The 23,234-nt window shown below is 42.2% G+C and overlaps 1 protein-coding gene across 4 annotated transcripts in view; it reads left to right on the top strand.

The window, feature by feature from the left end:
* MAP3K20 (mitogen-activated protein kinase kinase kinase 20) overlaps nt 1-23,234 on the top strand; it is a 137,093-nt gene that overhangs the window by 91,854 nt on the left and 22,005 nt on the right. For 2 of the 4 annotated variants that reach the window (XM_081142901.1, XM_081142902.1), the window contains exons 11-16: nt 2,836-2,971; nt 14,348-14,392; nt 16,162-16,192; nt 16,287-16,426; nt 20,100-20,162; nt 21,096-21,188. In XM_081142901.1, coding sequence (XP_080999027.1) covers nt 2,836-2,971; nt 14,348-14,392; nt 16,162-16,192; nt 16,287-16,426; nt 20,100-20,162; nt 21,096-21,188 — 508 coding nt within the window. Of the gene's footprint in view, nt 1-2,835; nt 2,972-6,482; nt 11,813-14,347; nt 14,393-16,161; nt 16,193-16,286; nt 16,427-20,099; nt 20,163-21,095; nt 21,189-23,234 lie in introns of those variants that run through there. The other 2 variants (XM_081142903.1, XM_081142904.1) reach the window with 1 other exon arrangement.

Genomic DNA, 23,234 nt, shown 5'->3' with positions numbered 1-23,234 from the left:
CTGGTTGAGCTTCCTCTGTACTAAGACCAGGTGGGACATCTAGTTTTAGAAAATTAAATGATGACTCCGGAAATTCTTTTTGAAACCAGGTTATTAAAAACCACCTAAACTATGTTCTTTCCTTTGACCTAATACATGATAGCAAAGAAACCTGGTGTCAGACATTTCCTTGTCATCACATCTTCAGCCTGTTCTCCTCCCACTGACTTGCTAGCAATAAGTGTCACCTCGTTCAGTTTTCATTACCCGCGGGGTCGCCTGCGGCCTGCGGTAACCTGCGCGCTGTGAGCTGTGTGGCGCCGTGAGGAGCACTCGCATCTGCCTCTAGGCAAAGCGCTGTGCGTTGTGGTCTTTCTCGGTGAACAAAATACTCTCACTGTGGCGAGGCTTCTTAAAAACAAACAACAGAGATCAAAAATATTTAATCTTTGCAATTTGAATACTAGCACAAATCATTTAATACATAAGACTAAATATAACATACATATGATATACTTATCATGTAATATATACATATATAATAAAGCTGTTTTTTACTAATTGACCTTTTATTTCAAAGTAAGTTTCTGTCTAAGAAAAGAAGGTAATTATAGTTCATCACCTGTTTTTAGCATATAGAAAATTGATAGTAGTGGAAGTCAACCTTGGTTAGATTTTGTTTAGAGTAAAGCTGTAATTTTCATCAATTAAAACATTTAAACTGTGTTTTTTACAACAGGGAACTTATATAAATGCATCAACAAAAACAGGGAACAGCAAGGGGAGCAGCTGTCTTTGTTGCCCTGGGGTTTGCTACCCTTTTATGGCACAGACCCTCGAACACTGTGTCAGATCCCGGGGCGCCTAGAAGAGCAGCCTTTGGAAACTAGGCCTGAGGAAACTGACTGAGGAAGAAAATATTTACTCACTCAGTTTTTGTTTTTCTGTGTCACAGCTTTCAGCTTACCTAACCGTGGATCTGTGTTCCAGAAGGGCGCAAAATCACAGTGGGCTCCCAGAGCTAGAACTTGAGAGGAATCCTTGGCTTTAAATGACAAGTGAAATCAAATATATTTGGTCATTTGCCCTGAGCAAAATGAACATCAGTGAGCTCCATCTCCCTGGCAGGAGAGTTGGGACTGGCTTGGCAGAAGCCACTGCCATCTCGCCCCCAAGTGTCACCCCTCTTTCCCTCTCATTGACTGAAGATGGCTCTTTCTTTCTTTGTTATGAAAACTGAACCTAAGGTTTTCCACATTGATTTCTCCCCCTCAATCCTTCATTTGAAAAATAAAAACAAAATTATTTATGAATGGGTATAACATTTATGTCTGAAATATCGGGGGAAAGTTTGAATTTTATGATACCGTCATAATTCTGGAAGATAGCTGATTTCGTTCCTTTCTTTAGGGATTATAGTGTAACTTTATTGTTTTATAATTTTCAAATGGCACCAGGGAAGTAAAGTGTCAGACCCAAATCTAGACCCATCTCAATAGCTGTTTCCTGAGTTGGGACTTGCCCGTGATTACCCAGAAGCGTTTTGTTTTCATTCACTTAGTTATCATCTCCAAGGGCATTGAAATAAGCTGTCCATTTATTCTGAATTTCCCTGGAAATAAAAAAAGGCATATTTTGGTTACGTATATTCATTAGTTTAAATCTGGGGGTCCTACTTTGCACAGACAAGGTCTCAGCCAGAATTTCCGAGTCCGCCATGCAGGCTTGTCTTAGTGGCACCTGGAGGCAGCTGATGCACAGTCACCTCTTTCTGGCCTCTCCCTTCTCTCTGTGCCTTCTGCAGCCCTTCTTCCCCTGGCTTCTGTCTCCTTCATGCCATCTCTGTCTCCCTCTCTTTTTCTCTCCTTTTTATCATTACTGTTGCTTTTCTCACAGTCTCTTCAGAAACTCAAGGGAAAGAACATCCAGCTCTCAAAGCATAAATTTAGACTTAAACATGACAGCCCTAAAGGAGAACAAAAATTGCACTGGGCCGTCTTACCAGTTTCAATTTCTGTAAAGGACAGGTCTCTATAACGGGTCATATTGTTCCAAGTGGTGAGGTTGGTCAGCCTCTAGAGACTGAGGAGGGAACTTTCTTGTAAAATTATTAAACAGAACCTTGGAGTACATATCACCTGGGATTTCCTACATTTGCTGATGGTAAAAAGTTTCTGCATCTTTATTAAATAATGGAAATTCCTGGGCCCCACCCAACCCTACTGAGTCATGAGCTCTAAGGAAGGGTCTTAGGAATATGAGTTTTGTTGTGTGGTTTAGTTTGTTTTTTTGACAAGCTGTACAGGTAATTATTAGGATCGTGCAGGCTGGGAATCCCTGGTGTAAGACAACCACCACCCCTTACAGTCAGCTTAACCAGCTGATGACCGGAGTCCCTGGGCCAATGGACAGGCGACGTGAACTTACTAGCGGTGGGACATCGACCACCTAACTTGACTATGGTTTTCTCGCCTCTCTCTCTATGAGATTAGCACCTGTTTCTTGGGACTGTTGTGAGATAAGATGAGCTAATATATATTGTGCTTTGTAAATTGTAAAGAGCTAGATGAACGTAAGCATTTATTAGCTGGCTAAACCAGAACACCAGCTCCACAGCTTTGCCTGCACCCCAGGGGCTCTTCAGTGCTTTGTTCGAGTAGCGGAGCTTATTTTTCCAGACTGGAAACTACCCGTTGATTGTGAAGGCGGCGACAGCTTTGTTACTCTCCGATAGGGTGCTGTTTGGTCTAAAAGCCCGAGCTTTAGCCGTTTGCCTGGGTTGAGGTTCTGATGCGCGCACGCAGCATTTGGCACGTCCCGAGGGGGCCGAGGCTTAAACCAGGTGTCCCCGTGCAGGTGCGAGATTGAAGCAACCCTGGAGAGGCTGAAGAAGCTGGAGCGCGACCTCAGCTTTAAAGAGCAGGAGCTCAAAGAACGGGAAAGGCGGCTGAAGATGTGGGAGCAGAAACTCACCGAGCAGTCCAACACCCCGGTGAGTGCTCCCCCGGGCTCCCCTCCCCGGAGGCACGGCTGAGCATGCGCATGGCTACCCCCCCTGCCGCCCCCCCTGCCACCTCCTCTCCTCCCGCCTAACGCCTGTGTGTTCAAGGGCCACACTTACGCTCAAGGAGAGCTCATGTCTCATTCCAGCTAGCAAAATGCCAGACATTTAGAAGAAAAGCTTATCCTATGTCTGGCTCTTTCCCTAAGAACTGTTATTCCGTCAGTGTGTTCATATATTAGAATTACAAAAATAAAATCCATTGTATTTTCACCCCATCTGCTAGATCCCAGAGCGTGTGCCTTAATGCTTTTAACTCATTAAAGTCCGTCCATGAATACGTGTAACACCAAGGCAGTTAGTGGTCTAAGAAAGTCTTTGATGTGTCGGAACTTAACCAAGTTTTTCTTCTAAAAGAGAGCTAATTTAATGACATATAAACGAAAAGCATTAATGTTCCTTACTCAATTTAGCGTTACTATCCCGGGCAGTAAAAGACTGGAAAAAAGACTTCTCTTGGGACAAGCTTCCAATATTTATTACACCCAGGAAATATCTCAGTTTATTCCAAGTCTTATAATTCGAGGATGATAAAAGTTCTTTTTAAGGATTTTGCTATTTATATACTTACCTTGAGCTAATGTGTTGACATGATATATTAAAGTCTAATCAAATTTCAGCATTCTTTTCTATTTTAAATTATCATTTTGGAAATGAAGTATAAATTTATCATTGGCTTTTCGAGGGTTTTTAATGGGTCATATTTGTCCACTTTAAAATCACAAGCAAGGGTAGGATTAAAAGTGCATTTGTTATATATTTTAAATTTATTCTCCATAGTTGCTATGGCAAGTATACCAAAAAAAAATAATACTTAAAGGCCCTTCACTTTGTGATCTTCCAAAAAGCTTTCCTATTTTTAAAACTCTTAATCTCCATTAAGCAGCCAGTGCCCAGTTGCGAAGTATTTTCCAGTGTCTAGAGAATAAAATAGTTTGCCTCCTTTTCCCGTTTACGTGGAGAAGCAACCCGATTCCCAAAAAAGGGAAAATACAATGAAGGCAAATGTTTATTAGCAGATTTAACTTTTTCAGAAATGACTTCGGTTATTCAGGGAATCCCAAAGTAAGACCTGAATTGCTGGACATGAGACTATCATGAATATTAAAAAGGTGCCACATCTGATAAGTTCAGTGATTTAACTGGGCTCCCGAGAAAGCAGCCGAGGGGCGCTTCCGTCGGGCTGAACTGACCCCGGCAGGCAGCTGAGAGGCAGCGCTCTGGGCCTGGAAGGAGCGCTGCCTTCCCGGAGCTGAGGAGGGCGTGTGGCTTCTTGAGAGGGTTTTTAAGTGCATTGAAATCTTAAGCTACAGAGCATTGCATGGCTTGACTCTAAATGTAGCATTGTAAGGACAAACTTGAAACCACCTATAGAGTGCTTTAGAACCTTTCTTTGGTTTGTTGGCATTAGTTTTGCTGAGAACTTGTGGGCTGCCTTGCACACATCCTTGCTGCTGTCAGCAGCGTCGTGGCGTAGTGAAGGATGAGACACTGCGTGCTCAGTAGGCTGTGTGCTGCACTCTAACTGCAGGCAACTTGCTGCAAAGGACCGCTCCGAGGGCCACCGTCTAACAATGGCCTGCATGAAGCACAGCGCAGCCAGGGTTTCCTCCCTTTTCTTACTCGAGAGCGCTAAGTTTTCTTTCTTTACATACCTGCTTTTAATGTCTCTTCTGCGTAGAGCTGGTTTCCCTGAAGGAAAGAAAGTTTGTGCTCAGGTATTTTATAAATAGGTATTTTCTTTAATCCTCACATCAGTTTCTAGATGACTTTAAAAGAGGTTTCTGAGAGAAAGATAAAATAAACCTTTTGAAAAGGAAGTGACTGGGGGTTTAAGTTTCCTATAGGTAGCCTCATCTTAACTATAGAAGTTTAACATTGACATATGTCATTTAAAATTGTATTATTGGATAAACTGTTTTCTTCCCTGAAATTAAAACATTAGTTAAAGATATTTGGGAAGATGAATTCTCTATACATAAATATGAACGTTTATTTTTTAATCATTATTGTAGCTTGATGTAAATACTTTTTTATTTTATTTTATTTTTTTAGAGTAAAAGCCTATTTGAGAGACATCTATTGAGATCATAACATAATTTGAGGAAGGACCCATGATAATAATAAAATAAATAATCAGCAAAGAGTTTCTCGAGAGCATCTAACAATTGAACTTTGACAAGGAAAACAATATCCTGTTTCCAGTGTTAAAGGATCGTTAAAGGATCTAAAGCAATTTTTTCCTCCTATATAACTGGTTCTTTTTAGCTGAATTAGCTGAAGTTCTTATTGAATCAACAACTTCAGAAGTCTTTTCTTAGTAGAGTAGGATATTTTAAAAAATTGAGCCCAACTTTAATTTGAAAATTAGGAAATTGGCCCCCCCAAAAAGTTTCTTTACACCCAGAATGTAAAGGTCACTCCAAAGTTATATATTTGTACATTGTTTGTCATAAATTTACCCATATTTAAACAACACCCAAAATATAAACCTTAATTTGCATATTTCTCAAAAAAAAAAAAGAGGCAGTAACACTTTTCAGAGTCAAATAGTTTAATTCCCAAAATGAATCTGACCAACATTTATGGAAATAGGCTGGCCATTCAAAATAATTACATTAGATAGAAAAATAAGTGTCATATGTACTGTGAGAAGGAGAATTTCTAGAAATAAAATTATGCTAAAAGGAGAAAACTTATATAGTAGAGAATAGAGAAAAAAGTAACAATCTAAATTAACTAATTTCCTTTCCTCCCAATTTTCACGTGTTTATGTACTTGTTTATAACATAAATATTAGAGACAGAATCTAGAATTTGTTCACAAATAAATTATTTCATAAATCAAATAACTATTATTATATCTCAGTATAAATCGAAACAAGTGAATTCTAGCCTCATTTTTAGTTTAGAATCAGATACTAATCTAGCTAAAAAAGTAATTAATGACCCACATTTTTCTAGAGCTATATTGACTGCTGAGCTGTTTTCACGCTTCCTCTAAGCTTTTCTTCTTTGGTACAAGGTTTCTGGATTTTTACTTGAGATTTCAGCTCTACTTAACTTCTTTTTTAATAAAATAGTTAACTAATGTTTCTCTGTGAAAGTGAAATTGGGAAAAATTAAGAGACATCCTAAAAATTATTTTGTTTTAAGCAAAATGAGGGCTTAAAAGTTGCCGCTTCCTTCCCATTTGGAATGCAGCTTGAGACAATGCTTTGCAAACTTTTGGTTGTGATTTATTCTGTCCTTTATAAATTACAGCAAATACCCTGGTGCCAAACGTGCCAATAAATAAATTCTCATGTAATTCCCTGCATTCATTTATTTCCCTAATCATTTACCTTCTGTGCAGTGCCCGCTAATTTTGTGGTATCTGTTTCCTTTGTTTAAATTGGTCCTAATTTCTCTTTTTACTTCTGTCCTTTCTTCCCTTGTGATAGCTTCTCTTGCCTCTTGCTGCAAGAATGTCTGAGGAGTCTTACTTTGAATCTAAGACAGAGGAGTCAAACAGTGCAGAGATGTCATGTCAGATCACAGCAACAAGTAACGGGGAGGGCCATGGCATGAACCAAAGCCTGCAGGCCATGATGCTGATGGGCTTTGGGGATATCTTCTCAATGAACAAAGCAGGAGCTGTGCTGCATTCTGGGATGCAGATAAACATGCAAGCCAAGCAGAATTCTTCCAAAACCACCTCTAAGAGAAAGGGGAAGAAGGTCAACATGGCCCTGGGGTTCAGTGATTTTGACTTGTCAGAAGGTGACGATGATGATGATGACGGTGATGATGAGGATAATGACATGGGTAATAATAGTGAATGAAAGCAGAAAGCAGAGCAATAAAGTTGAAAATGTTTGGAAAGACAAAATAAACTTGTTATCTCAGTCTGTACAAAAACCAGGAAGGAGGCAGAAAACCCAGCACTGTATTTGTAGGCCAATTGCATTTATATGGCAGTCATTTCTTTATTGATTTTACTTTTGGTTTTGCTTACAGAAAAATGGGGGGGGGGGATCAAGCCAAAAAAGTATATGAGTCAGCAAATGTGGTGCCTGATTATAGAAATTTGTGATTCCATATGCAATATAGTGTTTTTGACTAATGACATTCTGGCTTTTTCTTTAATGAATACTTAATAGCTTGTATTTGATTTGATTTGATTTGATTTCGTTTAGTCAATTGCTTAAGAAAACGTACATTTTGAACAAGCACTCTTAACTCCTAATCTTCGTTGACACTTGATTTTCTTGTGACATACTACTCTTTTTTTTTCTTGTGGCAATACACTGTGCTGCCAGAAATAACCGATTGTGACTACAAAATCCAACAATAAAAAAATTGAGATGAAAGAAGGTTATAACAAATACTTCTTCAGAGATACCTAAATGCCTAAAACTTTCAATACTTAACCGTACAACCATTCAAAGTGAGACATGAGAGATGTTCTCCATTGTACATCTGAAGGAGAAATACTCTAATTTGAAAACAGCAGCAGATGTCACAGGCTTTCAAACCAGTGCTAGCCCTGGAAGCTGCTTAACAACAACACACTGTCATCTAAGGCTTTCCGTTTCCTTTATACAGAGAACGATACGGTCTTGGAGGGACATTGTGTCCCAGGCAGTGTGAGTGTTGATACAGGCCTGCCCTGCGCTTCCTCTAAGGGCATGTATGCGTTTGTTTTCCAGGGGGGCTTGATAATCTTGGATTCTAAATATATGTATAGATTTTTAAAGTACGAAATATTATAAAAGGAATGGCGAAGATAAGTTTTCACTACTTAGGCAAAAGTGCAAGCTGAAGGGTTCTTTTTATATTAAATATAGCCAGCCTTCCAGGGTTGTCTTTTTTGAACCCTGACCAAGCAATGCTGGTGTTCAAGAGAAGTAGGTGTAAGTGCTGCTCTAAACACCTGGGTAGCCAGAGAGATACTCTCCGAATGTTATCACCTATTTGTAAAAGCTCATTTAAACTATAAAACACTGTTTAGAAAAAACTAAAGAGCATTTGCAGTTATATAAAAAAAGGCAAAAGAACAAAAACTTTTTTTTTCTGTCTAAATTAGAGAGCAGGGCCATTCATTTGACTATTAAATCAAAGTACTTCTGGTAATTCTTTTTATGGAAGATTTAAGAAAGGATACGATCATAGATATTATCTAATACTATTTCCAAGTACACTTGATCATAAAAATCCTCTTGGAATCTGAAGCATGGCATGCTTCTAATCCCCATTAAGGCTTTATTTGGAGAAAAATAACAAATAAAATGTTCTGGGTGTGAGATGTAGAACAGCCTATATAAGTAGAATGATGAAGAAAAGGGATCTGAAGTCAGATCATGATTCAAAGCCCTGGGTCTACTTGCTGTACAATCTTGGGCAAATTATTTAACCTCTGTGTGTCTGTTTGCTCATCTCTAACATGGAAATGATAATAGTATACACTTCAAAGAATTGTTGTGAGGATTATTATTATTATTATTATTATTATTATTATTATTATTAGATAATAGATGTAAAGCACTTAAGTACCAGGCCCATGGTAAATTCATGTTAGCTGCTGTAATTATTCCAGTGAAAAGACACTGAAAAATAAGTGCTTTCAGTAACCTTCTGGAAAACTAAACTATCAACTTCAAGTGATATTTGTTTAGTATGAGATGAAATTAAAAGTTTATTGCTTTCAGGAACGAATGTGAGCTATAGATGAATTACGTTGCTCTTTGAAGCTACCACTCACAGACTAAGTAAATAGAGAAAGAGTAGGTAAGCCTTTCACCTAGAAAATGGGCTCCCCACATACCCAGTCATACACAGATACAGATACCCACACACCACAGCACAATCTAACGCTGGTGACAAATAGGCACACACTTACGTAAGCACCCTGTCAGCTCCCTCACTCAAGCCAAGCCACTCAAGCCGAAAGCCTTGGAGTGGAGCAGAGGGGCGGTTTCAGCTCTTCACTTCCCAGCACGCCCCGGGACACTGTGGCTCAGCAACCTGAAGGGGAGAGCCAGAGAGGGTCGTTTCAAAGCCTCTTGGACATTTTACCAGGCAAAGATAAAGTCATTCGTTCCACAGACATTCGTTGAGCCCCTTCTCTGTGCCAGGTACTATTCTAGGGAACAGCCAGACTAAAATCTTTGCACTTGTAGAGCTTACGTGTGAGAGAGCAGAGATCAACAATCACCGAAACTAATGTATCATCTGGAATGAGAACATTTGATAAGTGCATGCTGTGACAGGAAAGCAGGAGGAGAAGACCCATGGGGAGTGTCGAGGTTTTTTAATGTGTGGTCAGGAAAGGCCTCCCTGATAAGGGAATCTGTGGGCTAACTTTGGGATCTCTGCACTTTATGAAAGAATGCAAACCTTGCCCCTCATTAAGGAATAATCAGCAATAATTTAGAACAGATGAACTTAACGAAACTGCCGGGGGTTTTTCCCTTTACATATAAATCTATTATGATTACACATAGTTTTGCTACATTAATAAAAACAGCCAAGGAGGGCCAAAAGAGAAGGTAATAGGACTCTGTACCCAGACCCCGATTTACCATTAATTGGGCAATATTTCTTTGATCTTTCAATTGCTGCCATTTCCCACCAGTATTCCAGAGATGGTCATACTTAGCACTCTGCTATCAAGAAACTGCGAGGATGTAGGACACAGCGGATTGATAACCTCCGTGATAAACTTGGAACTGTCCTCACCGAGAATTAGGCTGCAGGCAGTCACCATGCAGCACTGGCTGTCTTACTCTCTGTTCCAAAGCAGCATCTTTCTAGGGCTTGAACATCCCTGGAACCTGAATCACATAAATAGAATTTTAAAGTGGCCTCACTCTGTGAAGATTAGACTTCAGACTCTATTATTTGTTTTATTGATTTTAAAGAGAAATGGTTATTAACCTTATGCAGAAAATCAACCTAATGCTGATATTAATTGTGCAGCTTCTAATTCACTTTTCAGATCAGTTTTTGAAATGACAAATTCCTGGTGTTGAATTTATTTCCAATTATTTGACTTACAAAATGTACATTTATAAGAGAAGAGAAAGAAAGAAATTTGAAGATTCAGAATGAGAATTGAAACTCTAAATTATAGTAATAATTGTCAGAGCCATATAACTGAAAATATACTATTCTTTCATCTTTTTTACCTTTACTCATAAAGTTGATCGTGTAGAATTTGATGACATTGGACTAGTGGTTCTCAGCCAAGGAAGTGCTGTCACCTGATGATGTGTAGGAGTGCTGGGGCCTATTTTTGCTTGTCATGGTGACTGGGGAGTGTATTTAGTGCCTAATGCCAAAAATGGTAACATCCCAAATGCTAGAGACAGTTGCACCCAATAGAGAATTCCATCCAAAATACCCCTTGTCCCTTCCTCCACTGAGAAACTTGCTAAACCTGGCAGTTTTAGAGTTCCTTGTCCATTTTTTTTCACCCAAGTCAAAAGGTGCATTGTCAGAATTATAACTACACAATCTGAATTTTGTGTTTGTGGCATTTATCTTAAATCCCCTTGTAGAAATGGTTTCCTTCCCCATAAGAATGCCGGTGGAAACTTTATGAAACAGCTCAATTTACTCTCCTGTTACACTGATGCCACAATAACTGAAAAAGAAGAGCATCGCGGAGGAGCTACACTTCTGCAAAGTAGCCAGGTTCATTTAAAAGGGCCCTTTTCCTGACAATCGTCTTTTTTTTGTTTGTTTTTTTTAGCAAAATCACAATGTAATATTTTACATAAGTAACCAATGGCAAGAGGTTACAGGCATGAGGCACTCTTGTTTTGATGTTGTGGAACTGTTGAAGGCCAGGTTTTAGCCAGTGATTTTTAACATGCAGCTCATTAGTTAGACTTAACACCAGCTGAAGACCTCCAACATGATTCCCATTAAAGTCAAGGAATTGGGGGTGGGGGAAGGTTTGGAAGAGCTCCAGCATGACTTCTGTTAGCACTATGATGTAGATAACTTTATCTTCAGAGTTTTCATTGGAGTGCTAAGAATTTCGTGGAAGGTCATTTTAAACCACGCATATAACAGAGCATACATTTTTCTATAATCGGGTACCTTTTGCTGCTTTCGAGTAAGACTGGTTTCCTGCTTAGATTTTAAGCATTGCCAGAGAGAAGACTCTGTGCTGATCTTTGGACTGTAGCATAGCCTGACAGCTCTAGATACAGCATTTCTGTGATGAAAAATGAGTGTCTACCAGGAAATCTGGAGGACTGGCCACGTTTCCTCTGATTCCAACTTCTTTGCACTCTATTGCCTTTGAGGAGCTTTCTGGCGTGTGATTATTTACTTCAAAGTAGAATTTCAAGCACCTACATTAATTATTTTACATCGTGTGCAGAATAATAGATCTTTTAATGTCAGATACACTGCACATATTGCTTTTACACTGTTTTAAAATTTTTGTACTAAATAATAGAAAATATTTATATTCTTTGGGTGTGAGCTTTGACTAGATGGCATTATCACTTTATTGTTTTTTTAACATTTCTTCTCAATTATTCTATCGCAATGTTATTCTGAGCAAGTCCTACGCCAAAATCTTGTGTAATGTTTGTATGAAAGATTAAATTTTACTCGTGTGGTAAGACTACTCAGTGATTGACTTCATCGCTGGAATTTAACATTCTGGCACAAAGTCCACGATGTATTCAGGAATCCAAGCTGGTGTCATAATTTTCATTTTGTTGTGAACTTTGCTTTCCTTTGTTTTAAGACTCCATTTTACAATAAACGTTTTGACAGTAAACCCCTTTGTTATGTGTTACTATGTCTATCACATCTTGGTTAGATTTGACTCCCAACATTCTTCGAAGGAATCCTGTTACGAGTGCACATGAGTGGGAGCTCTTCTCTCCTGAAATCAGGTGGAATGTGTGAATTTGTAAAGGGATGGGGCAGTCACAAGGCGGGTGTTTTCCTGTTCCTAGAGAGAGACAGAAATGCTTGGAACTCACCCTACAGCACATACACTGATATGTTAACAAGGTACAGAAACGGTGGCTGGAGGTCACTAACTCTCAGCCCGTCCCGCCCGGTCCAAACCACCTCGGAGCAGCGCCTTCCTCTAGCTGGCCTCCCGGGCATCCTGCGGGGGCCCCACCGGAGCGAGGCCACACTGAGCCCAGGCCTGTCCCTTCGCCTCATCCTGATGAGCTGTTCTCAGAGCACACGAAAACTCTTCTCTCCTTTTGACGTTAAAACCGAAGGTGTTGGTTTTGACTAGTTGTTTCATTTGCAACCTTTATTCTGAGCAAGAAATACTTATTTATCAGTTTTGTTCAGCACAACATTTGGGAATGGTATAAAAATCAAAACACTGCACATCCCTCTCCTCCCTCTAAAAGACAGTCCTGATGCAGGGAAATATTTCTGTAACTTAGTCTGTTTTTTCTTGAACTAATCAGAAAAGTTCCCTACTTCACATTTGCTTCCGTGCTGGGAAAAGGAAATGACATGTTTCTGCAGCTGTATCCAGCTGCCCTGGGGAGAAATAAAACTTGCCCTGTGTTTTCTTGGACGGGGTTCAGTTTCAGATCCTATCCCTCACGTGGCTTTCCTTTTGCATTATTGCAGCAGGTGAGTGCATGTGGCCCTTGATGCCTACACACGCCAGGTGTTTCAGAGGAGGAAGGGCGATCCCCAGGCAGCCGGAGAGCATGGGGGCAGCAGAGCATAGAGAGAGCAGTAGCGAGTTACGTCCTTGCCACTTATCTACAATACGCGAACTCTGCACATTCATAGTCATTGTAACCAGTGGGTTTTTAAAAAACATTCTGCCTGGCCCCCGAGAGTCAGCCTCACTTCCCTTTATTTTTGGACCTGCACACACTGCATCTGGTGCCCTGGTTAGGCAAATGTGCCATGCCCATCCTTCCTCTACCCTCCCCCGCTGCCAGTGTTTCGCCCTGTTGCTTCTCACCTGCTCTTCTCCTTGCCCTGCAGTGCCGAGCTCAAGCCACTATGCCTTCCATTCCCCCATCTGAGCCTATGAAACCCTTCCTTTTCCCTGGCATTCCCATAGACACTGAGCTCTATATTGGAGAATTTAGCATTTTAGTAAATGCATCCTTCAGTTTTATTCATTCAACAAATTGTTCAACAGAAATTTACCAGGTCTTGTATGCCAGGCACTGGGCTAGGCACTGAGTAAATGAGGATGCAGGTGGCCTTTATCTCCCGTGTGTAATTCATACCTGTTTTACCCCCATTTCAATGAAAAGCTCTTGAAGGCAGAGACATGCCTCTCCTAGCAGAGTTCGAGCATGTGAGTTCAGAATACCTGCAGGTTAAAATGTGAACTCACCCACCCTCTAATTTTTATCCTAATATTAAAAATAACCAAATTCAACTTTTTTCCAGCTCACCCACCAAAAAGTATTATTTGTAACAGGTTAAATAGCACTTTGCCACATTATCTCATGAGCAGTTCAGCCATTTGGACAAGTTAAGTTCGTGAAAGCTGGTGGCTGTAACAAACGCTAATTCAAGTCACAGGAGACCCAGGCCTTTCCCAAATTATGTAGGCATTTATTATTTAGTCTATGGCCTCGGGGCACACGCTGAAGTGAGTGGCCCTTTGGCTCTGAAAATGGTGCCACCTGAAGTCCTCTTGCAAAGTTACCTCAGGTTTGTGCACCTGCAGGGAGGGAGTTTTGTTTTGTTTTGTTTTTTAGTTAGAGCCACTCTGCAGCCTGGGCTTGTTAGAACAGGTCCACTTTCACTTGTCCTTTTTCATCCCTGGGCCCTAATATTTGGTTTTGGAAATGTAATGCAAACAAGACATTTAGTTAAACACTTAGAAATCCTCCTGTGAGAATATGCACGAGCCGCCTGGTTACCAAATGGTTGCTTTGGAATTTTCATTAATAATCAAACAGTCCTCACGTTGACTGAGAATTCCGAAGAAGGCTCTGGCATCTGACAAATGTCAGAAGTTTCTTGACTGCCAAGGCGTATGGTGGGATATAAAAGGACTCTCGGTGTGTCAAGTACTCAGAGAGAAAAATCTTGAGATGTACTGAGTCCGGCTGCGGCAGCTCACAGAGCAGTGAATTGTTACTGAGAGGTGGATCCAAATGATTGGCTTTTGAGGGCAAAATCCCCGGAGCCCTGAAAAACTCCTCTTAAGGTCAGGAAACTTGTTTTCCATTCAACCTCACCTGCAGGAGGAACCAGCCAGAGCAGCAGCCGAGAGCTCAAGTAGACAACGGGATAACCCAAGAGGACAATGATAATATACTATTTTTTTATGTCATTCATGTTTCCCCTGCAGCTGCTGCCTTCCTTTGAGATTGGCGCATGGACTGAAGACGACGTGGTAAGCTGCTTCTGCTAGTGCCTCATTTGACCTGGGAAGGTATTTCATAAATTTGTCCACAAGTTAAACACACAGCTAGAAGCTTGGGCCTTAGGAACTGGAAGTTGACAAATACCACGTCTTTCTAATTTGAATGCAGTAATGTTTAAAATAAGGCCTCAAGACCAAAGCAAGTATCGCTTCGAATCTTACAAGAGGATCCCACCCCCTGTCTGCTCTGAAAGGTGTCTAGAATACAATAATGAGGACCAGTAACAAAACTAAAGGGCTGATCCAGGATGCCACATGAGCACATGTAAAGAAAATTGATCATAAATTTTCCTAAAATTACCAGGGGTGGACTTGAACCACGGTGGAGAAAGATCTGGAAAAGGCAGTTCTAGACTGTGATTCCCCTGAGCTGGGGTTTCTTCCCACCTTAGGCCCATTCAAAAGTGACAGGTTTAATTTTGCCATCTTTAGTCTGACCTTCCCAAGGAGAAATGGACATGTGCTCTCAGATATTCTCTGCAGCTGGAGCCAGAGAAGCCCCATGTTTTGGGGGAAATGTGGGCAGACTAAGTCGAAAAGAAGTCCTGCACCCCACACTCGGGAGAGACCCTGAGGGAGAGCCCTACTTAGCCTGTAGTATCTCTGGATCTGTTTCCTTAGGGAAAAACAGCTCTGGCAATTCTTGATCAGAGACCTCAGGGCCTAATGCTCGAGGCATCATTAAATGAAAAGAAGAAAAAACCTGTAATGCCCACCTTAGCAGGCCCACCCCAGGAAGTGGACCAGGTGCTATAAGGTACAAACTCACTACTAGAAACTCCTGGGAAGGTCTGTTTACTAACTCAGCCTGGTTTCTGGGCCAAGGCATTTCCCTTCCTGCCCTTTGTACTCGGTGAAGTACAAGTGCTTTCAACATTAGCCGGCCTCTGGCTTCTACAGGGAAAGGAAACTTGGCACCAGTTGTGTCTACTTAGTCCATTTGCTGAGCCCGGTGATGCTCAGACCTGCCAGCCCTGCCTAGCAGGGAGAGGGCGCCGGATCTGCTTCATCCCCCGGCATGGATAGAGGCCCTTTATCTCCAGGTGCAAAGCTGGCGCATCTGCTTTGAGAAGAAATTTTTTTAAAGGCTATTTTTAGTCTTTGCTCTGGGGTTCAGTAGAACCATTTAAATAAAATTCCAGGATCAAGGGCTCCTCAGAGAATTGGTGGGACTGGGTCTGGCCTCCCTTCTCTCTCCCTTGAGCAGGGTAATGTGAGAAGCTACCAGTAAGCACGTGCCAAGCGAAATTCAAGGACTGAAGGTCACTGGGTCGAACCTCATTCTATATAGGAAGCTCCATGCTTTATCTTGTCTTGGGCCACATGGCTACTTCGTGACCAGGCCCAGAACAGAGGACACATTCTACCCATTTCTCTGTCCCCTGCTGTGTGGTCCCTGTCCCTCATACAATTGCTGGGTAAACCAGTGCCCCTAAGCAGCCCCGGGGACACAAATGGAAAATCACTGCAGGACCTTCTTGAAAGGATTTTTAAATATCTCCCAAATAAGGAGGAAAAGCAATGTCCCTCAAGTGTCCAACACCCCCAAGGAGAGGGATAGCTCCAATTTGAAAGCTTGAAGTTTTAAAATCATAAAAAGAAAGTTTTCTATTTTACCTTTGTGGTTGAGCCAAGAATTGAAGATATTTTTACCTATTGAGAACTACGGGTTTGACTGCTGAGCCTGGCCACTGACCATGTATGAATCTTCAAGACTATGTGTGTCTTCTCTTTCGCAGTATCTTTGGGTTCAGCAGCTCCTCAGAAAAGGCAAGTGGAACACTTTACCTTCCTAATTCATGGAGTTAACTTTGCTTTGGACGTGATATGGGCTGATTTTATTCTGCCTCCTTCCTGCCTTCAGGTGACTCTTCCGCCGAGATGAGCGTGTACGCGAGCTTGTTTAAGGAAAACAACATCACGGGAAAGCGACTGCTGCTTCTGGAGGAAGAAGACCTGAAGGACATGGGCATTGTCTCCAAGGGGCATATCATTCATTTAAAGGTACCTCAGAAAGGGAAAGCGCCAGCAGCCCTCACGGAGCTCCTGCCGGGCAGCACAGCCCGTGCTGTGCTGGTGGCTGACGACAGACACACAGCTTCGCTGGTTGTGCCGAACGACGTCCATGCACATTGATTATTAGCTGCGGCCCCCATGGGACCCTCCTCCTGCCTCATGAGCCAACAACGAAAGGGTTAATGCCAGACACAGCAGAGGTCACCTGAAGTTCACCCCAGGTCCTCAGGAAGCCTCTAGCCTAGTGGAGAAGATAGGTATTAATAGGCAATAATGGTAAAGTGACAGATGTAAGAAATGCCACAAAGAGGTGAGGCTGGGATGGGGAAGGCGTTCGGGGGCGCTAAGAGCTGCAGAACAGGTGGGTGGGAAGCCGGCGAAGGGCAGAGGAAGAGGCCGCCCAGGGCAGCGCGGGCCTGCGGGAAGGCCGGCGGGGAGAGGCCATGTGCCCAGGGGACCTGGACACGGGCCGTGGGGTGCCTGCAGAGCTGCAGCCCCCCCGGACAGCGGGGTGCAACTCCGGTTAAGGCCGCAGAGGCGAGAGAGCCACTAGGAATCCCTCGGGATGCCGGAACTTGTCCATGTCCTGGGTGGGACCTCAGCCTCTGCAGTTCCTTGGACAATGGAAATGTGTACCCAGTTTGCACTCTTCATCATTTTGACCTGCAATATTCTAATCCCTCATTTTCCCAGGAAATTCTCACGTTGTCCCCAAAACGTCAGTCTTGAACCAGTTTCAAAGCTAAAATTCTGTTTTTGTTGTTGCTTCTTTTGTAGTTTAGCGACCAGATCTGTTTGTTTGTTTTGTTTTTAGTTACTCAATACAAATAAGAATTGCTGGCACCTGTGTGGCATTGCTAGTAATCAGAGGTCTGTTTCAAGAGAGATCTTAGGATAAAATCAAGTTTGCTCCCCAAACCTCCTTAACCCCAGTGTGGTGAATGGAGGGATGGGTACAGGATAGAAAGAAGAGAAATAAAGAAGGGAATGTAGAGAAGCAGCTTCCATCCAAATCTGCATCTTTGCAAAGCTTCAACCAACATGCCAACTACTTTTCCTTTACCTCAGTTAGAGCTCCTGACACTGGCCTTCTTAGGAAAATCCCCCTGTGGTACAAAGAGAACCCGCCTACTTGCATTTTGTGGGCCCTGGATCCATGTAAGGGACAACCTTATAGCCCTCAGTACCCCTTGATGATAGTTTAGCCTTAACGTGTTTTCCCTTGCAGAAGATGGGCAGGAAACCTCATGCATATACATACACCTCAAAGGCTGGCAAATAATTTAATCTTAACATCTGGGTGTGGGCAAATCCATCCCCAAAAGCTATGCTGGCTTAGATGGACTACAGTAGGAAAAATTCTTTTCTCTAGTTCAGAGCAGTTTCAGGATTCCAAGAGAGAAATCTGGTAAAACTTATGTTATTTGGCAGCTGCCCAATAAGATGCTCCCACCTCCCTTTTCCCTCTGCTGGCTTTGAAAAAGGACCATGTTCCTTAAGGAGCAGTCAGGAAAAAAGGGGGTGGCAAGCTGTGACACCTTACCAAAGCCCATGGTGTTTTAAGTATTCCCAGACTTGGCCTCGGACAGCCAAAGTGTCCCTGCATGCCAAGTTGGTATCATTAAGGCAAGCAGTATTCAAACTTATTGGCCATTGTTCAACAAATTCAGCGAAGGCCTGCTAATTTCAAGACTGGGCCTGAGAAGACACAAAGAAGAATTCTCCCCAAAGGAATTTATGTCCCAGAGAAGAGATAAAACATGTACATACAACTCATAACATAGGGTCTTGGCAATTCAGAGGAAAGTTGCTATTTAATTACCTCCGCTTGGAAAAACCTCAGGGATCTTGAGGGAAGCACAGAATTTGGAATGGAGACAGGAATGGGAAAGGAAAGAACATTGATCAAGACAGAGAGAACTAGGAGCTGAGAGAGAAAGAAAGCAGCGTAAGAGAGTGAAAAGAAACAGTGAGTGTCTGTCCAAAGGAAGCCCAGTGCAGAGGACAACTCGGGATACGTGAAGTGGGAGGGAGGTGGACAGCTTACGACTTCAGGCCTGCATCTGGAATTCGACCTGCGACCTGGGATCTGTGGGGAGAATTGGAAGTTTTGAGAATGGACGTGTTTAAAACTTTGCTTCTGGAAGTTGTGGAGTGGATTAGAAAGGAAAGACTGAATTTTGAAAGACCTGTTCAGAGGTTGTGATATAGAGAATATAAGCCCTCACTCAGGTAGTGAGAATGTGAATGGAGAGAAGGAAGGACACCTGTGCTAGGTGAGAGAGCTGTTTGCAGGTAGGAAGTGGACAGGGAACAGAGAATAGTGTCACAGAAGCCAGAGGTTGAAAAGCTTTGTAGAAACAAGGTGCATGCTGCGGAGAATCCAGAAACAGATGCATGGAGAAAATGCCTGCGTGTTGGTTCTAAGAGGGGTGAGTCACAGAAGTCAGGCATGCGGACCCTCCGCCTCACTGCTAGAGCCACACTATTAGAGTGGCCATGTAGTGGGGGCCCAGCCAGCAGGCGACACTCCATTAAACTCAGCTACTGGTGGGGAATTCTGACAAATAAGCTTATATGGGAGGGGAAATTTAAGGAAAAAGAGTCATGCAAACTTGCTCCGGGAGGGTCGTGCATACACTCTTGGGGTACTGGGGATAAATCATGCTTCAAGCTGGGCCTTTTGGGGATGGGATATACTGGGTGAATACCTCCAGACTGGAGGAGACCTCGTGGTACTTGTCAGAGTGTTACACACACACACACACACACACACACACACACACACTGATAGGAGAACGGGCCCTTCATTCTCTGCTCTCCCACTAAGGCGGGCGCAAGCACTGCTGTATACCTTCTCAAAGAGTCTCAGCCCTTACTGGTAGGTCATGAAACTAGCCACTGGAGTGGGCTTTCCACCTACCCTTCTGCTGCCCGGTGGTCCCTTTGAGCCTGTCTTGGCTCCCTTCTCCCTGCGCCTGGCAGCCCTCATGTGGAGGAGCTGTGAACATCCAATAAGTGTTCATTACATTGTCAAGTGTCAACAGCTTTCATTCCACATTATAAAATGCATCTAATTTTTCTCACATTGGCACTTTTTTAGTCTCTACATGATATGCTCAGTTCACAGAAAAGCTGGATTATACCTGATGAGTATAAAAAAGAGTCATAATTTAAATTGTCCTCCTTCCCTTTAAGAGTTCTTTGTGCTTCATTGGGGGAGGGAGTGTTGGACACATACCCATAGAAAAGCCCTTACAATGCAGCAAACCCTTCGGTGAGATTTCAGCCTTAATGAAGGTCTCTGGTGATATATTCATGTTCTTTGTTGTTTTTCCCCAGTTACTCAGGGTGACAACTGCATTCTATACACTAGAACATTAACTTGTCACTACTATACCGGTGTTTGAAGAATGGTTTTATTTATTGTTTAGTTTAAGATTTAAATTCTTAAATATCTTCCTGTTCCATTAAATAATTGCAAACTGCGTATAATACTGTGAACAATCAGGTTTATTCTCAGTAGATGTTGGATATTAACATCCCCAAGATATTTTATGAACTGCATAAATAAAGAACGCCTTTATATGTGTACAATAATTTTAATCCTCTCGGCATTATCCGATCATTAATAAAGCCATGTGATTTTTTTTTTTTATAGTCAGCCATCGAGAAATTAACCCATGATTATCTAAACTTGTTTCACTTCCCACCGCTAATTAAGGTAAGTAAGGTGTTTTCTTACTGAGAATATGCTACTTTTATTGACATATGCACCTGCCGCCTCCACACCTAAATTTGCCAATGTCGGGAACTATTGTTTGAAGTGAAATTTAATCATATCTGTCCAACAAAAGGCCCTTTGAGTGAAGCTCAGGATGTGCCTAAATTGAACCTTTCTTCCCCGAAAGTTGAAACATTAACAGTGCGTTCATGATAAGAACCACACATGTCACCTTAGTGGCTAGAGGCTGGAATTGCCAACCTCTGGCCTCCCCCCCCCCCCGAAACCTTTTGTCCAACTCATAAGTCACTAAAGGAATTCACACACTGGAGCTCGGGATGGTCACCTGTGTTTTAGGCTGGGCGGCTTATTGTTTGAACAACATATTTGTATGTGTGATGTCTTCTTTTGAATATAGTCTGAAGGCATATGGTATACTTTGTTATTAAATTAATAGATACTTGCACTTAATACACGAAATGTTTCTCATTCACGAACAATTACGGCTTTCTGTCTCTAAGGCCTGGAAGGTTCATTTGTTCCTCTGCCTGGCCCTCCATCTGCATGTGCTCTCGGAGCTGCCTAAGTCCGCTTTGGGAATGGCTTGTAAACGGAGCGCTGTGAAATGCCCAAGGCAAGGTCTCTCGGTGCATTTCCAGGGTAAAGCTGCACAATGCAATATGCACTGTGGAAACTGAGCCAGCGACATCCAGTCTGGAGGGCATGAGATAGATCGTTCTGCAAAGTTCTCGAAAGCTTAAGATGCCATTTCTCTTGCTTTAAGTAATTGTAATTTGAAGCTTAATCCAAAAATAACCAAAAGTTCAACAATAGATTAGAATGGAAAAACAAGTGCTGAGAAATCATCTCTTTTACATGAGAAGTAGAAGTAAAAACTATCCAGAATGATTGGTGTTCGGTTTTCTGTTTTAGGACTCAGTAGGTGAACCTGAAGAAAATGAGGAAAAAATAGTGAACCTTGAACTTGTTTTTGGTTTTCACTTGAAACCAGGAACTAGCTCACAGGTAAGTCACATTTTAAGTCTTTTGGATAAACTTCAACCTAAGTTGTGTTTTTTCTCTCCTAGAACTCTATGGTTTTATACACTCCTCTCCCAGCTGGTAACTTGATTAAATTTATAAACTTTATAAAATAGACTTTAGTTGAAACACTGCCAGCTGCCTCTGTACCCAACCTAGGAACCTTACCCTCGCCACCCAAACCCTAGGGAAACAGCAGAGCATGGACGGGGAGGGGCGTGAGTGCCAGAGGGAGCGTTCACCCTGCTTGGCAGCACAGCTTCCTGTTTCCTGTTTCTTAAATGGAACCAATTTTTAACATCACGAGTGAAACAACGCCAGAAAGGAACAGCAGGCAATATGGAAACAAATGATCAGCTCTAATTAGGGCGGCACAACATTTGACCAAGATTCGCTCTATGTCACATTTAGAGTCTGGAAAACTTATGTGGCCTAGATGGCCTATGAATGGAAATCATAATAGGACTGTGTTACTTTGGATTTCCATAAATGAACTAGTACTAATGACAACTTCTAATTGAGCACGTATGGCATTCCAGGCATACGGTAATGAGGTGCTGATGTTGTTTTCATCCATTTACAAATGAGGAAACTGAGGCTCTGAAAGGTTAAATAACTTGCCCAAGGGTTACATGACTGGCAAGGAGCAGACTAAGGATTTGAATGCAGCCCTCTCAGACTCCAGAACCAAGCTCTTAACCGCTGCATGATCTGTACCTTCCCTTGGACGTGGCCACGAGCCCTTGTAAATGCAGCTCCTGCCAACCTGCAGCCAGTTGCTCTGGTAGGGCTCAGCTGGCCCGCTGCCCTTCGCTAATTAAAGGAGGCTCGCCCAGGCCGTTCCTGGAACCAGTGCTTGAGAATGAATGGAAATTGTTACAAGGGGTGGAATTTCACTGGGGCTTCCAGAGATGCTGTGTCTAAACACCTGACGCAGTGTCTTTCCTGCACTGTGGCAGGTATATTGATGCTTTTGCTGAATGGAACTCTTTGCCTCCCTCGTGTTAGCCACATAACTTGGTTGAGTGAGAGCTGTTCTCTCTCCAGGTTTCCTGGCTATGAATACTTTTCTTTTCCTTCTGCAAATGGGTCATTGTCTACTCGTGCCTGTTGTTAGAAGCAGCCATAGAAAGGGGGCAAGACAGTAAGTTCCTCTGTCTCCAACAGCCAGCATGGGCCCTTCTAATCCTGAGATTCTATAGCTATGGGCACCTTCAAGTCCATCTCGTGGTAAAAGTTGCCCATTTTAATTTGCCTTCTTTAGTATGCTCAATCCCATGGCACTTAAATTATGGGTATTCTGTGTTTAAATGTTTTTATGGCTTGTAGGTGATAGAAGAGGAAAGAATTTTCTTGAAAGAGACTTAGTCAAGAGTAGTCTCAACCAAGAAAATAATTTCCAACTAACCAAGAAATGATTTGTTAATGTGGAAAACTAAAAAATAATTTTTAGTAACTATTAGAAGCTATAAATGATATCTGATACAGTGGTCTGTTTGTGACCATAATTGTGTAGACTTTTTGAATCATTGGTTATCCACGAGGCCTAAAGTCACCGCAACTTTTGATATTCTGCTGATCCTTGGCCACCTGTGCAGAGTAATGATTTCACCCCTTCATTCAGCACACATTTACTGAGGACCTCCTGTGTGCCTGGCTCTGGGCTAAATACTCAGAACACAAAGTCAGAAGGTACAGTTGCAGTTTGCAAGGAACTCATAGCTTATCAGGCTGGGGCTGGGCCATGGAAGGGCCATGGGTTCGAGGACACTCTGAATAGACCTGATCAGACTTTGTCACTAGCTGGAGATGGGTGAGTGGGAGGGAGGAGCAGGATGCTGCCGAGGTTTCTAGTGTGGCAGCAGGACAGATGATGTTATAATGTAATAGGTTAGAAAGCGAAACATTCATACAATATAGATGTAATGCCACGGGGCTAACAGTATAAGGAAGAAATTGAAAGGGGTGAATTTAACCAGGAAAAGCTTTTTTGGAAGGGATGAATTTTGAAACGGGCTTGAAGGGAGTCAT

Source organism: Miniopterus schreibersii, assembly GCF_964146895.1.
Source record: "Miniopterus schreibersii genome assembly, chromosome: 7".
NCBI lineage: Eukaryota > Metazoa > Chordata > Mammalia > Chiroptera > Miniopteridae > Miniopterus > Miniopterus schreibersii.
Note: the sequence above shows the minus strand (reverse complement) of the source record. Positions and strands in the feature narration are given on the sequence as shown.